The sequence below is a fragment of the Dendrobates tinctorius genome, unplaced genomic scaffold (assembly GCF_039654945.1).
Source record: "Dendrobates tinctorius isolate UK_male_01 unplaced genomic scaffold, ASM3965494v1 ptg000084l, whole genome shotgun sequence".
Taxonomy (NCBI): domain Eukaryota; kingdom Metazoa; phylum Chordata; class Amphibia; order Anura; family Dendrobatidae; genus Dendrobates; species Dendrobates tinctorius.
The window spans coordinates 37,802,338-37,816,949 of record NW_027361752.1 but is presented as its reverse complement, the minus strand read 5'-3'; the positions used below and the strand labels follow the sequence as shown (position 1 = coordinate 37,816,949).

Genomic DNA, 14,612 nt, shown 5'->3' with positions numbered 1-14,612 from the left:
GAAATAAGCTGGTCCAACCTTTCACCAAACAGGCCAATGTAGCCACGCTCAGCCTAGAATGGCCGATGGCACCCCTCTGATAAGGGCAAGAAGTTAGGGACTTCTTGGAGGTTAAATCTGAATGCCCAAGTCCTCCTGATTAACAATATCTGCTATCTCCGCAGGCAGGTCCATACCCTGCAAGGATCTGTATAATGATTCAGACCCAGAGCCCATGGCCTTAACTCCCAAGTTGCCGCGAATGAGGGAGAAAGCGCTGAACCAGACGCCTCAAATACTGAGCGAGCCAGGCCCACTATGAGACAGTCGGTGGGATCCTTAATAGCAAAACTGTTAGGTATGGACAACAGGGCTTTAGCGGCCAAGCGTGACATGGGTGGATCTTCCACTAGGGGTTCCACCCACCTCAAACGTCAAGCGCTTTCTCTATGTCATCACTCTGGGTAAGCGGCAATTTCTCTAAGAGGCTGCTTGACCCACTTATATGACACCCTGTGCCCTGAGGCCCGGGTGGACTTATTTGTTAATCCCCAGGGTCTGGTTGGCGGCCTCGATAAGGCTGTTCATTGTTTCCTGTTAACTCAGAGTAACCAAGTCAAGGGGCTCGTCTGAGTCGTAATCCGAATTCTCGTTATCAACTGCTGGCGAGGGTGAGCGAGAGGCAGAGCTCACGGATGCCGAGGCACCGGACGGACCGGGAGACGCTGTGTGAGTTCGATTCCCCTGCGTCTGCCTAGTGAGAGAGCGGCCCCTGCAGGCCGAAGGCTCCTGTGAGGTGGAGGACCCCTCTAGGACAGGCGAGCCACTATCCCTGCCCCTACCTGGGGCTTAAAGGGACTCGATTGCTCTTATAATGCCGTTGACTGCGACAAAGGCAGAGCCCATTCCGGGCGGTCGCAGGGGAGGGCTCCTGGGCACTTCAGACCCGCAGATTTCACAGATCTTTCCTGTGGGTAGGCAGACCGACAGGAGGTACATGCAGCATACAGAAAATGTGTACGTTTCAGCCGCTCTGGGCATGGTGACCCTGCTAGGTGATATGCCTGCAGGGTTCCACTGCTTAGCCTCTAACAAAAAAACAGAGGGTGGCCTTCTCCTTCAGGGGTAGCACTTACCCCAGTCCTGTGCCTAGTCCTGGATCTCCTTTAGGCGTCCAGCCTGCCGAACAGCTGCACACTTTTTCAAAAGGTACGCCTCGGCATGTGGGCGGCCCTGCCGGGAGAAAAGGCGCCGCTGGTGAGGCCTATGGGCCGAGCCTCTGCTCGAGGCCTAACACCGGCTGAAGCCGGGGACTACATTTTTCGGCACCCGCCCGAGACTCCGGGGGCGGGTCCACCGGAAGTACGCGCATCACGGGGGCGCCCTAGTACCGGCAGAAGCCGGAGACTAAATTTACGGCGCCCGCCGAACACGGGGACGGGAGCACCAAGAAACCAAGGCCTGGTAAGGATATGCGCTGCCAAGCGCTACCACCCAGGGGAATGTCGACCCTGGGGGTTTCAGGAGCCCTCCCAGCCCTCCTCCTTCAGCGCCTCACTCCTGGAGCTCCAGCTGATCCTCAGGTTAGGGGGGGGTGTTACAGAACCACTCAGCACCCAGAATATGTTGTGCAGTTATATGTATATATAATAGGTTCCATGTGAGATGCATGTCCCTAATGTATCAGCAGTGTCCGCCCTCCCCCCACCTTTGTAATTCCCACAGTAAACATACGCAGGCTCCGGCCACCCGCGGCTTTTGTAATGCATGTCTGGCCTGACGCTTGTCTATTGGCCGGCCGTCTGTGTCTGTGTGATATATTCTGTGTCCTGTGAGTAAAGTGTTGTCAGACTGGAAATACATGGAGAAGCAGTGATCTTTTATATGCGCCCATGCACTCAGAGGAATTCCAGCCAGCGTCATTCATTCAGACTCCAGCCAACGTAGAGCAGACCTCCGAAAATACGGGGTGGTACTGAAAGAGGTACCCCAGCTTGGAAGACCCCATTACAGGGGGAAAGGGGGCTGTATCCAAATCAAGGACGGTGCAGGCACCCTAGCTCCATCTTTCCCTCCAAGGGAAGAGGAGAGGGACCGTCCGCCGCCTTGCAGCACTGCAGTCTAGCCTTGGTGGTGCAGTGGAGCCCGCACGGACTATTCGTAGGCCTCTGTACAGCCTAGGGTTTTGATACCTTAGGGTGGTCAGGGCGAGTCCGGCATCATGTCCCGCGTAGCGGGAAAGGATACGTGGAGGAGACACTCACATGTGCTCGCCCGTTGTTGGTTTGGGGAAATCAGACCCTTTCAATAGGGTCTGTTGCCCCTGTCTCACCTTCATGGAAAGTAGAAAAAACAAACAAGTCTGGGAAAAAAAAACAACCAGACATGTCCTACGTTGCGGGAAAGGATACGTGGAGGCGACACTCGCACGTGCTCGCCCGTTGATGGTTTGGGGAAATCGGACCCTTTCAATAGGGTCCGTTGCCCCTGTCTCATCTTCATGGAAAATAGAAGAAAAAGAAAAAAAAAAAAAGACAAGTCTGGAAAAAGACCAGATGTGTGTGCCTCCTAGGACACTAAGCAAGAACTGATTCCGCCTGCAATCGAGGCGAGGGTGTATACTGCGGAGGAGGAGCTAACTTTTTTTTCATCCACTTAGTGTCAGCCTCCTGGCGGCAGTAGCGTACACCCACAGTACCTGTGTCCCCCAATGAGGCGAAGGAGAAAATAGAAAGGTCAGGTTTTGTCTAGAGGTAGGTACTAGCTAATGGATAAAAATTAACTTTTAATCAAACAATTAAAAATGGACAAAAAAGCACACACATCAAGGTGCAGGAAAAACCACAAAGACGTATAGACACAAAGTAAAAATACCCACACATTTATGTGCTATATTGGGTATAGAGCCTCTTGAATGGAGTGACAGCTTATAGGTATAGTTGTGCTGACCTTAAAAAGCTTTAGCAAATAGTCACTGAAATGAAGGTAAATTGATACTATAATCATGATATATGTGTCCTTTACCGAACACAGAAACAATATATGATTGCTGTTGCAATCTTAGGTATATAGACACCAGACCACCAGGACCTTCAATGAATGATATTTATATTGCACATAACTGACGGACATTCACCGTCTCAAAGTGCTTCGTGCATACAAATTCCCCTTTGCTGGGGAAAAAAGAGGCCATTATAAGACTAAATGCAAGCAGCAAATAACATAGGCAACCTACATAAATAATTCCATCACATATGTACAGTCACAAAAACAGAACCATGCTTCCTGATTATGCTAATGAGCATTCCCTGTGAGTGTATTGTGATGCATCACTTGATTTAACACCATGCTATGTAAATTTTGTGTGGCATGAAAGCCAGCATTGTTAGATCTCACCGGGTTGAAGAGGGTCCCATCAGCATAATGTATTTACAGGGAGCCCCGAGCCACAGGTGACCTGTTGTTGCCTCGTTCATAAATTGCGTCTCCCGACGCGTTTCGTCACAAATTGACTCATCAGGGGAGCCTCAGCAAGAAGTTTAGGCAGCACCTGGGTGTGTGCGCTTTTTTGTCCGTTTTTAATTGTTTGATTAAATTTTTATCCATTAGCTTGTACCTCATTCAAATTGGTGGATACAAAATCCTGCTTTCTAGTTTTGTCTAGAGGTACAATTGCCATACTGTAAAATTTGGCCGCATGCAAAGCAAAATGTGCAAGATGGAGAACATCACGGCTACTAAGACGATGAGGCTCTTTTGGAAATCCATAGACCATTGGATATTCTACAGCTTGAATCTCCAAAACAACAAAAGGATCACAGTATCACAGGAATACAAGCCAGCTACATTCTATAAATCCATCCGGACCTACAGCACCATGCAACTTGCCCTTGTGAATCGAAGCCAATGAAAGATCTGCGGCTCCTAGTAGACGCAACACAGGGAGCAATTTATAGGATTCCCCCAACGCCTCCTTATGTATCTCACCTTAGCTTTTCCCTCCAGAGCTCCAGTGCCGGCGTAGATTTTACTGATGGAGTCTCCGTTTATGGACCACATGGAGCGGAAAACTTCCTGGAAGCGGGTGACCAGCTGCGGCTTCTCTGCCAGGCCGAGGATTTCCAGCTGTTTTAACAGCACCTGAGAATAAGGAGAATAACTCATTTAGCAGTTATGGAAATTAAAGACATGACAAAAGGAGTGGTTCCAAAAATGTAAAGGGTTGCATTAATTTAGGAAAAAGGTACATTCAATTAGTTAATTTTTTAATGAATATTTTCAGCATGCATTCCACACCCAAATCCACAAGAAAAACGGCCTTAAAACCCTCCCATTGCTCTCGATGGGAAATTCGCATTGCCACACAATTTTCTGCAGATATTTGGAAAACCGCTTCATTAAGTGTCAGTGAGCAGCCCGCAGATTAGAGTCACTGACTAGTCATCACACGCTCCTGACCCCCTTGCAGCTCAAAACTTCCATCCTGCGGACAGCTACACTCGAGGGAGAAATTTACAAAGGAAAAGTGGCAGCAAAATATCCCCATTCACTTGTATGGGAGTCACAGAAACAACCAAGCAAGAAGTGAAGAAAGGAGAAATCTGCGTAAATATGCTGCCACCTCTCCAATAATTATCTGCATGGAAGTGGCATTCAGCTGCAAGGGAAAAGATAAAACATACTAGAAAGCTGGGGTCTAACAGGTAACGTTTCTCCTTGTGGAGAGTTTCAAGCCAAGCCTGGCATGTCAGAGTTAGGAGACTATAGGCCATGCATGCTCCTCTGAGAAATTAAATATGCAAATTGCCTCTTCACAGAAGAAGACGACTATAACTCTAGCACTGCCTATCGGAAGTAGCGAAAGTCAATATCGACTCTTCAATCAGCCTTGCCATATGACTTGGGATAAAAGCCAACTCAGAATCCCAATTTGCAAACATGGGGTTTTGGGATGTTGCCCCTCATCAGTGTAAAGTATGAGATTTGATTTGGCTAAGTGAAGAGACAATTTGCATGCTTAATTTCCCAGAGCATGCATGGCATAGAAGTCTCCTCATTCTCACATGCCAAGCTTGGCTTGTCACTCTCCACAAGGAGAAACGTTACCCAGTAGACTCGAGTCCAGAGCCACTCACATAGAGAAATCAGATCTCATACTTTGCACTGATGGGGGGGGCAACATCCCAAAACACTGTTTCTTCCTATCTTAACAGAATTTGCATACTAGAAAGCTGAAACATGACCTCGCTCTCCTCCTCGTATTCGGCTCCCTGGAACTTTTCAACCTTTTCCCACATATCATGCTTCAAACAAAGATACCAAATGTAAATTTTTGGTGAAGAATCAACAACAAGTGGGACACAATTGTGAAGTTGAACGAAATTTATTGGTTATTTTAAATTTTTGTGGAAATTAAAAACTGAAAAGTGGGGCGTGCAATATTATTCGGCCCCTTTATCTTAATACTTTGTTGCGCCACCTTTTGCTGCGATTACAGCTGCAGTCGCTTGGGGTATGTCTATCAGTTTTGTACATCGAGAGACTGAAACTCTTGCCCATTCTTCCTTGGCAAACAGCTCGAGCTCAGTGAGGCTTGATGGAGATCGTTTGTGAACAGCAGTTTTCAGCTCTTTCCACAGATTCTCGATTGGATTCAGGTCTGGACTTTGACTTGGCCATTCTAACACCTGGATACGTTTATTTGTGAACCATTCCATTGTAGATTTTGCTTTATGTTTGGGATCATTGTCTTGTTGGAAGACAAATCTCTGTCCCAGTCTCAGGTCTTTTGTAGACTCCAACAGGTTTTCTTCAAGAATGGTCCTGTATTTGGCTCCATCCATCTTCCCATCAATTTTAATCATCTTCCCTGTCCCTGCTGAAGAAAAGCAGGCCCAAACCATGATGCTGCCACCACCATGTTTGACAGTGTGGATGGTGTGTTCAGGGTGATGAGCTGTGTTGCCTTTACGTCAAACATATCGTTTTGCATTGTTGCCAAAAAGTTTGATTTTGGTTTCATCTGACCAGAGCACCTTCTTCCACGTTTGGTGTGCCTCCCAAGTGGCTTGTTGCAAACTTTAAATGACACTTTTTATGGATATCTTTAGAAAAAGGCTTTCTTCTTGCCACTCTTCCATAAAGGCCAGATTTGTGCAGTGTATGACTGATTGTTGTCCTATGGACAGACTGTCCCATCTCAGCTGTAGATCTCTGCAGTTCATCCAGAGTGATCATAGGCCTCTTGGCTGCATCTCTGATCAATCTTCTCCTTGTTTGAGATGAAAATTTAGAGGGACGGCCAGGTCTTGGTAGATTTGCAGTGGCATGATACTCCTTCCATTTCAATATGATCACTTGCACAGTGCTCCATGGGATGTTTAAAGTTTTGGAAATTATTTTGTATCCAAATCCGGCTTTAAACTTCTCCACAACAGTATCACGGACCTGCCTGTTGTGTTCCTTGGTCTTCATGATTCTCTCTGTGCTTCAAACAGAACCCTGAGACTATCACAGAGCAGGTGCATTTATACGGAGACTTGGTTACACACAGGTGGATTATATTTATCATTAGTCATTTAGGACAACATTGGATCCACAATGAACTTCTGGAGTGAGTTTGCTGCACTGAAAGTAAAGGGGCTGAATAATATTGCACGCCCCACTTTTCAGTTTTTGAATTTCCACAAAAATTTAAAATAACCAATAAATAAATCGTTCAGCTTCACAATTGTGTCCCACTTGTTGATTCTTCACCAAAAATTTACATTTGGTACCTTTATGTTTGAAGCATGATATGTGGGAAAAGGTTGAAAAGTTCCAGGGGGCTGAATACTTTCACAAGGCACTGTATGTACGTATGTATATAATATATATGTATTTTTTTTTTTTTTTAAGATCAGGAACCCGGGACCAAAAGTGGAAGCAGTGGCTCATAAATGGAGAAAAAAAGCAGATTTATCTGATACAAGATATAGTACAGCACATCAAATATTTTCTTGTACTAATGATTTATGCAACATTTGATGAAATGACAGCAGCGATTTAATACACACACACACACATATATATATATATATATATGTGTGTGTGTATTAAATCGCTGCGGTCATTTCATCAAATGTTGCATAAATCATTAGTACAAGAAAATATTTGATGTGCTGTACTATATCTTGTATCAGATAAATCTGCTTTTTTCTCCATTTATGAGCCACTGCTTCCACTTTTGGTCCCGGGTTCCTGATCTAAAAAAAAAAAAAAAAAAAAATGTAATAAATAAAAAGGAGATTTTTGTGTACTCACCGTAAAATCTCTTTCTCTTAGCCTTTAATTGGGGGACACAGAACCGTGGGTGTTATGCTGCTGTCCACTAGGAGGCGACACTATGCATAATCTGAAAAAGATTAACTTTGGCTCCTCCTCTGCAGTATACACCCCTGGACGGCGTCAGCCTTCTCCAGTTTTGTGCAAAAGCATTAGGAGGAATATACCAGAAACATAACCATGCCTGTAAGAAGGCTACCATAAATGAGCTCAAACAATATGAGAACCCAGCTCAAACAATGTGAGAACCCAAACGTAACAACGGCCCGCAAGGGCAACAGGGTGGGAGCTGTGTCCCCCAATTAAAGGCTAAGAGAAAGAGATTTTACGGTGAGTACACAAAAATCTCCTTTACTCTGTCGCCTTATTGGGGGACACAGAACCGTGGGACGTCCCAAAGCAGTCCCTGGGTGGGAAGCAGTGGACGAATATTGTACTGACAGTTCCCTAAATTTGGGGTACTGCCGCCTGCAGGACCCGTCTACCCAGGCTCGCATACGCTGAGGACTGGGTATGCACTCTGTAGTGTTTTGTAAATGTGTGCAGGCTAGTCCAAGTGGCTGCCTTACACACTTGATGTGCCGAGGCTTGATGCTGAATGGCCCAAGAGGCCCCTACCGCCCGCGTAGAGTGAGCCGTGATACCGGCCGGAAGAGCAGAATTGTTAAGGCGGTAAGCTTCTTGAATGGTGGACTTGATCCACCTAGCAAGGGTGGCGTTGAAAGCCGGTAGGCCCTTGCGAACGCCTTCTGGAAGAAGGAAAAGTGAATTAGACTTCCGGAAGGGAGCAGTCCTAGACACGTAAATACGCAATGCCCTGACAAAGTCTAGCGTATGCAGAGCCTTCTCCACTCTATGAACGGGAACCGGGCAATGAGACGGTAATGAGATTTTCTCATTGAGGTGGAAGGTGGACACAACCTTTGGAAGGAAGGATGGCACTGTACGGAGAACCACCTTGTCCTGATGAAAAACCAGGAAGGGTTGTCTGCAGGAAAGAGCTGAAAGTTCGGACACCCTGCGTAGCGAGGTGATTGCCACCAGGAAAAACCACTTCCTGTGATAGAAAGCGGAGTGAGACCTCCTTTAGGGGTTCAAAAGGAGGTGACTGTAGTGCTGTCAAGACCAGGTTGAGGTCCCACGTCTCCGACGGATGTTTGTAGGGGGGAACCAATCGAGAAACCCCTTGGAGAAAAGTCTTCACTTGCGGTTTGTTAGCAAAATGCCTCTGAAAGAGCACTGAAAGCGCTGACACCTGGCTCTTAAGCGAGCCCAGGGATAGCCCGGCGTCCAGGCCTGACTGAAGGAAACCGAGGACCTTTGGAAGAGAATAGGGGAGTGGGATGTGCCCACGAAATTCGCACCATGTGAAGAAAGCCTTCCAGGTACGATAGTAAGTTTTGGCTGAAGTTGGCTTTCGAGCCCTGATCATGGTTTTAACAACGTCCGATGAAAAAAACCTGCTTGGGTCAAAAACCAGGTCTCAATGGCCACACCGTCAAATTGAGAGCCCCTGATTTCTGGTGGAAGAACAGGCCTTGTGACAGAAGATCGGGACGTGTGGGGAGACGCCAGGGAGCGTCTGCTGTGAGTTGCACTACGTCGGCGTACCATGTACGCCTGGGCCAGTCTGGAGCGAATAGGATGGTGGGGAACACCCTCTTGTTTGATCTTCCTCAGGACTCTGGAAATCAGGGGAAGGGGTGGAAAAAAGTACAGAAGCTGGAACTGGGTCCAGTCCTGAACCAGGGCATCTGCTCCGAGCGACTGCGGATCGCGCGTCCTGGCGATGAAATTGGGAACTTTGGCATTGAGATGGGATGCCATCAGAACTACGTCCGGGGTCCCCCAACGATGGCAGATCTGATGGAAAACTTCGGGATGGAGAGACCACTCCCCCGAGTCCATTCCTTGACGGCTGAGATAGTCGGCTTCCCAGTTGTCCACACCCGGAATGTGGACCGCAGAGAGTACCGACCTCGCATCCTCCGCCCAGTGTAGGATACGTGTTACTTCGTTCATCGCCTGGATGCTGCGGATGCCGCCTTGATGGTTCACGTATGCCACCGCCGTGGCATTGTCCGACTGCACTCTGATATGAGAGTCTGCTAGCAAGTGATGGAAGGCTTTCAATGCCAGGAAGATGGCCCGAATTTCCAGGATGTTGATGGGCATGGTCACTTCCATTGGTGACCACTTGCCTTGCGCTCTGTGATGTAGGTGTACCGCGCTCCAACCCGTAAGGCTTGCGCCGGTGGTCAAAACCTTTCAGTGACCGGAGAGAAAAGGATTTTCCCATTGCAAGTGAGGTTGGCTGGAGCCACCAGTGCAGGAACCTCCTGGTTTTCGCTGATAACAGGAACTCTCTCTTGAGGGAGAACAGATTCCTGTCCCAGGACTTGAGGATGGGGTCTGAGGTGAATCTGGGCAAATGGTACCGCCTCCATTGCCGCTGCCATCCTGCCCAGTCCGCTCATGGCATACCGGAGAGATCGGGGGAAACCGCGGAGGAGAGTGTGAACTCCCAAACGGAGGGCCAGTGCCTTGTCCCTGGGGAGGATCACCAGACCCCTGGAGATGTCAAATAGCATCCCCAGGAAGGTCAGAGACTGACTTGGGGTAGTCGAGGACTTTTGTAAATTGACTAACCATCTCAGGCGACTCAGTGTCGATCGTGATTGAGACTTTGACCTCGCAGTCCTTGAAGGTGGGGGCCTTGATGAAGAGGTCGTCCAGGTATGGAACGACTACTATGCCTCTGGAGTGCAGAACGTCCATGGTAGCTGCCATGTCCTTTGTAAATGTTCTGGGAGCCGTGGCAAGACCAAACGGGAGGGCCACAAACTGGTAATGGTCTTGGTTGATTGCGAGTTTGAGAAATCTCTGATGGGCGAAGCAATCGGTATATGCAGGTATGCGTCCTGTATGTCTATGGAGGCGAGATATTCTCCTTCCTCCATGGACGCAACGATTGACCGGAGGGATTCCATACGAAGGTGACGAACTCGAACATACTTATTCAGTTGCTTGAGGTCTAGTATGGGTCGGACGCTGCCTCCCTTTTTGGGCACCACGAACAGGTTGGAGTAGAACCCTCGTAAGCGCTTGTCTGCTGGAAACGGTATTATGACTCCTGCTTGCAGGAGGGATGAAACCGCTTGATGGAAGGCTCGAGCTTTGAGTGGAGGTTTTGGAGGGACAGAGAGAAAAAACCTGTGCGGTGGGCTGGTAGTAAACTCGATTTTGTATCCTGAAGACACTATTTCCTTGACCCACCTGTCTTCTGTAATAGGCAGCCAGACCTGCTGAAAGATTAGCAGTCGTCCGCCTACAAGTGGGGTGTTTTCTGGAGGGGATGAGTAATGATGAATGAAAAGTCTGAGCTTTCCCTCCCTTGGATTTTGCCTGGCTTTCCTTTGACTGCCAGTTTCTGTCCGGCCTCTGTGCCGCCCGTGTGTTGTCCCTGAGAGGGGAACTGTTATGACTAGCCTGAAGAATTCCGAAAGGAACGGAAATGAGATTGATTACGTCTTTTAAACGTGCGTTTTGGTTTGAGCTGAGGGAGGGAAGTACTTTTACCCCCGGTAGCATTGGATATCATTGTATCCAGCTTTTCACCGAAAGGACGGCCCCTGAAGTACGGGAGATTTGTTAGGGACTTTTTTAAGGCCGCCTCCGCCTTCCATTGTCTTAGCCAGAGAATATGCCGGATTGTGATGGCATTTGATGCTATTTCCGCTACCCCTCTTGCAGAATCCAACGCTGCATGGACCATGTAATCTGTCACTACTGCAATTTGCACCGCCTGGTCCGCCAGCTGAGGATTTGAAGCTTGGAGGCCCTGTTGTAATAGATCAGCCCAGGCCATAATGGCCTTGGCTGCCCAAACTGAAGCAAATGCAGGAGCTAAAGAGGCACCTGCCGCCTCGAAGATTGAACGAGCCATGCGTTCTACCTGCCTGTCTGCTGCGTCCTTGAGGGTTGAGCTGTCAGGCAGCGAGAGAAGCGTTTGTGCTGTCAGCCTAGAGACTGGAGGATCCACTTTAGGCGGATCTGTCCAATCCTTAGTGTCCTTTTGTGGGAAGGGGTACTTTGCTTTCAAGTATTTGCGATTGGCGTTTTCTCAGGCTGTGAAAAATGCTTAGAAAGTATTTTTTTTTTTGAAATTCCAGGTGATCAAGAAAGACCTCAGATGGTTTCTGAACACTTTGAAAGGAAATCTTGTGTTCTGGTACTTCAGGGGTTGGATCAGAAAAGTCTAGCACCCGAAGGATGGAAGAGATTATATCCTCAACTAGCGCAGCATTGCTAGGGGGACAAGGGAGCAGAGCGTTCCTTGTTTCGTTATCTGAGTTGGAGTCACATATGCCCTCTGAGTCTTGTGTGGTCTGGGATCGTTGTGGAGATCCACATTGTCTCTCTCTATCAGGGGACGGTCTCGGTGACCTGTAGCCACTGTCTCTCCCTGGAGGGGGACGACCTAGTGCTATGTGAGGACGCAGATGAACGCGACCTGTGGGTCCGCTTACGTCTCGAACTGTCGTAAGCGGCCTGTTCCTGATACCGGACGTCCCTTTGCTGGGTAACGTTCATAGTCGAGACATGACCCTGCAGAGCCTGCAGTAGTGAGGAGGTCAGGTTATCTATAGACTTGGTTATAGACTGCGACATCTGAGTCGCCCATTCTGGCGCAGTAGCGGCCGCAGAAGCGTTGCTGTTCTTTGGGTACAGTCCCAGCAGTGCGGGTACGTGGTGCCGCTGGGGAGAGTGGCCTTGTAGGCTGTGCAGACTGCGTAAAAGCAGTCTTGCCTGGTCCTTTTTTGAGCCCGACATAGTAACTATTCGCAGAGGCCCTACAGGTCGCAGAGGAAAGGAGGAGTAGGGGAGCGTTATAGGTTACAGGAACTCACAGCTGAGTACAAAGAACCCAGCTGTGATCTTACCCCACCGGTGCTCCCCCTAGGTCCAGCGCTGATAAATCCTCTTGTGCCCCCCAGAGACTGCTGTGCTGCCTTCAGTTTCTTCAGGTGCAGCAAGATGGCCACCGGATTCTGAGGTGGAGGGGGCGGAGAGCTGAAAAGGGCGCGCGGAGCTATGTAAAAGCGCGCCCTTCCTGTCTCGATCCGCCCCTTCTATGACACTGTAGTGTCATTTTTCGTCATCCGGGGGCGGGCCAGGGGACGGGAATAAGGCGGCGACTTCGGCTAGGCCGAAGCCGCGGCCTAAATTTGATAGCTCATGCCCAGAAGGGCTCCAGGACGGCGCGGTTGTCCGGGGGAGGGTCGGATTCCAACCAGACCCCCCCGGATTGAACGGTAGGCTAGCGGTGGGGACATGAGCGCCACCTGGGCCCTGTGGGGGGTCCCTTTGAGGCGCTATGCAGCTGGTGCTGCCGCAGAGACAGGGGTGCTGGGAGCCCTGTCTCTGACAAGTGCCATGCCTGCCTGCACCTCCCCCGGTCCAAACAGGAGCCCGCAGCTGGGCTGGGGTCCCTGGACATGTAAGTGGCCGAATGGTGCCTGGTACAGGCCCTACCTGCGGTGTCTCGACCTAATGCCCCCAGAGGGGGATTAGGGAGGGTGCTGCTGTCACCGTCAGGGGGCTTCGTCCTACCCTCGACCTCAACCCAGAGCCCAAGGAAACTGGGGAAGGAGGGGGGGGTTCTCGACTTCGAACCAGTACCCGAGGGACTGGGGAAGGAGCGACATGGGGAAGAGTCATCTCGACCTCAACCGGGTACCCCTTAATAGGGGACCGAGGAGGGAGCCATGCCGGGGGTCTCACTGGAGACCCGCTTTTCTTCATCTGTAATCCGTTGAAAAAAATTAAGGAAAAAAACGGAAGAGAGAAAAAAATCTTAGGTGTGCCTCCTTGCGACACTAAGCAAAAACTGGAGAAGGCCGACGCCGTCCAGGGGTGTATACTGCAGAGGAGGAGCCAAAGTTAATCTTTTTCAGATTATGCATAGTGTCGCCTCCTAGTGGACAGCAGCATAACACCCACGGTTCTGTGTCCCCCAATAAGGCGACAGAGTAATATATATGTGTGTGTGTATATATATACAGTGCCTACAAGTAGTATTCAACCCCCTGCAGATTTAGCAGGTTTAAACATTCGGAATTAACTTGGCATTGTGACATTTGGACTGTAGATCAGCCTAGAAGTGTGAAATGCACTGCAGCAAAAAAGAATGTTATTTCTTTGTTTAATTTTTTTTTTAAATTGTGAAAAGTTTATTCAGAGGGTCATTTATTATTCAACCCCTCAAACCACCAGAATTCTGTTTGGTTCCCCTAAAGTATTAGGAAGTATTTCAGGCACAAAGAACAATGAGCTTCACATGTTTGGATTAATTATCTCTTTTTCCAGCCTTTTCTGACTATTTAAGACCCTCCCCAAACTTGTGAACAGCACTCCTACATGGTCAACATGGGAAAGACAAAGGAGCATTCCAAGGCCATCAGAGACAAGATCGTGGAGGGTCACAAGGCTGGCAAGGGGTACAAAACCCTTTCCAAGGAGTTGGGCCTACCTGTCTCCACTGCTGGGAGCATCATCCGGAAGTGGAATGCTTATGGAACTACTGTTAGCCTTCCACGGCCTGGACAGCCTTTGAAAGTTTCCTCCCGTGCCGAGGCCAGGCTTGTCCGAAGAGTCAAGGCTAACCCAAGGACAACAAGGAAGGAGCTCCGGGAAGATCTCATGGCAGTGGGGACATTGGTTTCAGTCAATACCATAAGTAACGTACTCCACCGAAATGGTCTCCGTTCCAGACGAGCCCATAAGGTACCTTTACTTTCAAAGCGTCATGTCAAGGCTCGTCTACAGTTTGCTCATGATCACTTGGAGGACTCTGAGACAGACTGGTTCAAGGTTCTCTGGTCTGATGAGACCAAGATCGAGATCTTTGGTGCCAACCACACACGTGACGTTTGGAGACTGGATGGCACTGCATATGACCCCAAGAATACCATCCCTACAGTCATGCATGGTGGTGGCAGCATCATGCTGTGGGGCTGTTTCTCAGCCAAGGGGCCTGGCCATCTGGTCCGCATCCATGGGAAGATGGATAGCACGGCCTACCTGGAGATTTTGGCCAAGAACCTCCGCTCCTCCATCAAGGATCTTAAGATGGGTCGTCATTTCATCTTCCAACAAGACAACAACCCAAAGCACACAGCCAAGAAAACCAAGGCCTGGTTCAAGAGGCAAAAAAATCAAGGTTTTGGAGTGGCCTAGTCAGTCTCCTGACCTTAACCCAATTGAAAACTTGTGGAAGGAGCTCAAGATTAAAGTCCACATGAGACACC

General features: G+C 48.9%; 1 protein-coding gene across 8 annotated transcripts in view; it reads right to left on the bottom strand.

Moving 5' to 3' along the window:
- LOC141097395 (synaptojanin-1-like) overlaps positions 1–14,612 on the bottom strand; it is a 236,399-nt gene that overhangs the window by 192,211 nt on the left and 29,576 nt on the right. For all 8 annotated transcript variants that reach the window (XR_012233941.1, XM_073584532.1, XM_073584535.1 and 5 more), the window contains exon 11: positions 3,967–4,119. Coding sequence is in view for 7 of the 8 variants with exons in the window: in XM_073584532.1 (XP_073440633.1) it covers positions 3,967–4,119 (153 nt within the window). In the remaining variant the exon portion in view is untranslated. The remainder of the gene's footprint in view (positions 1–3,966; positions 4,120–14,612) is intronic.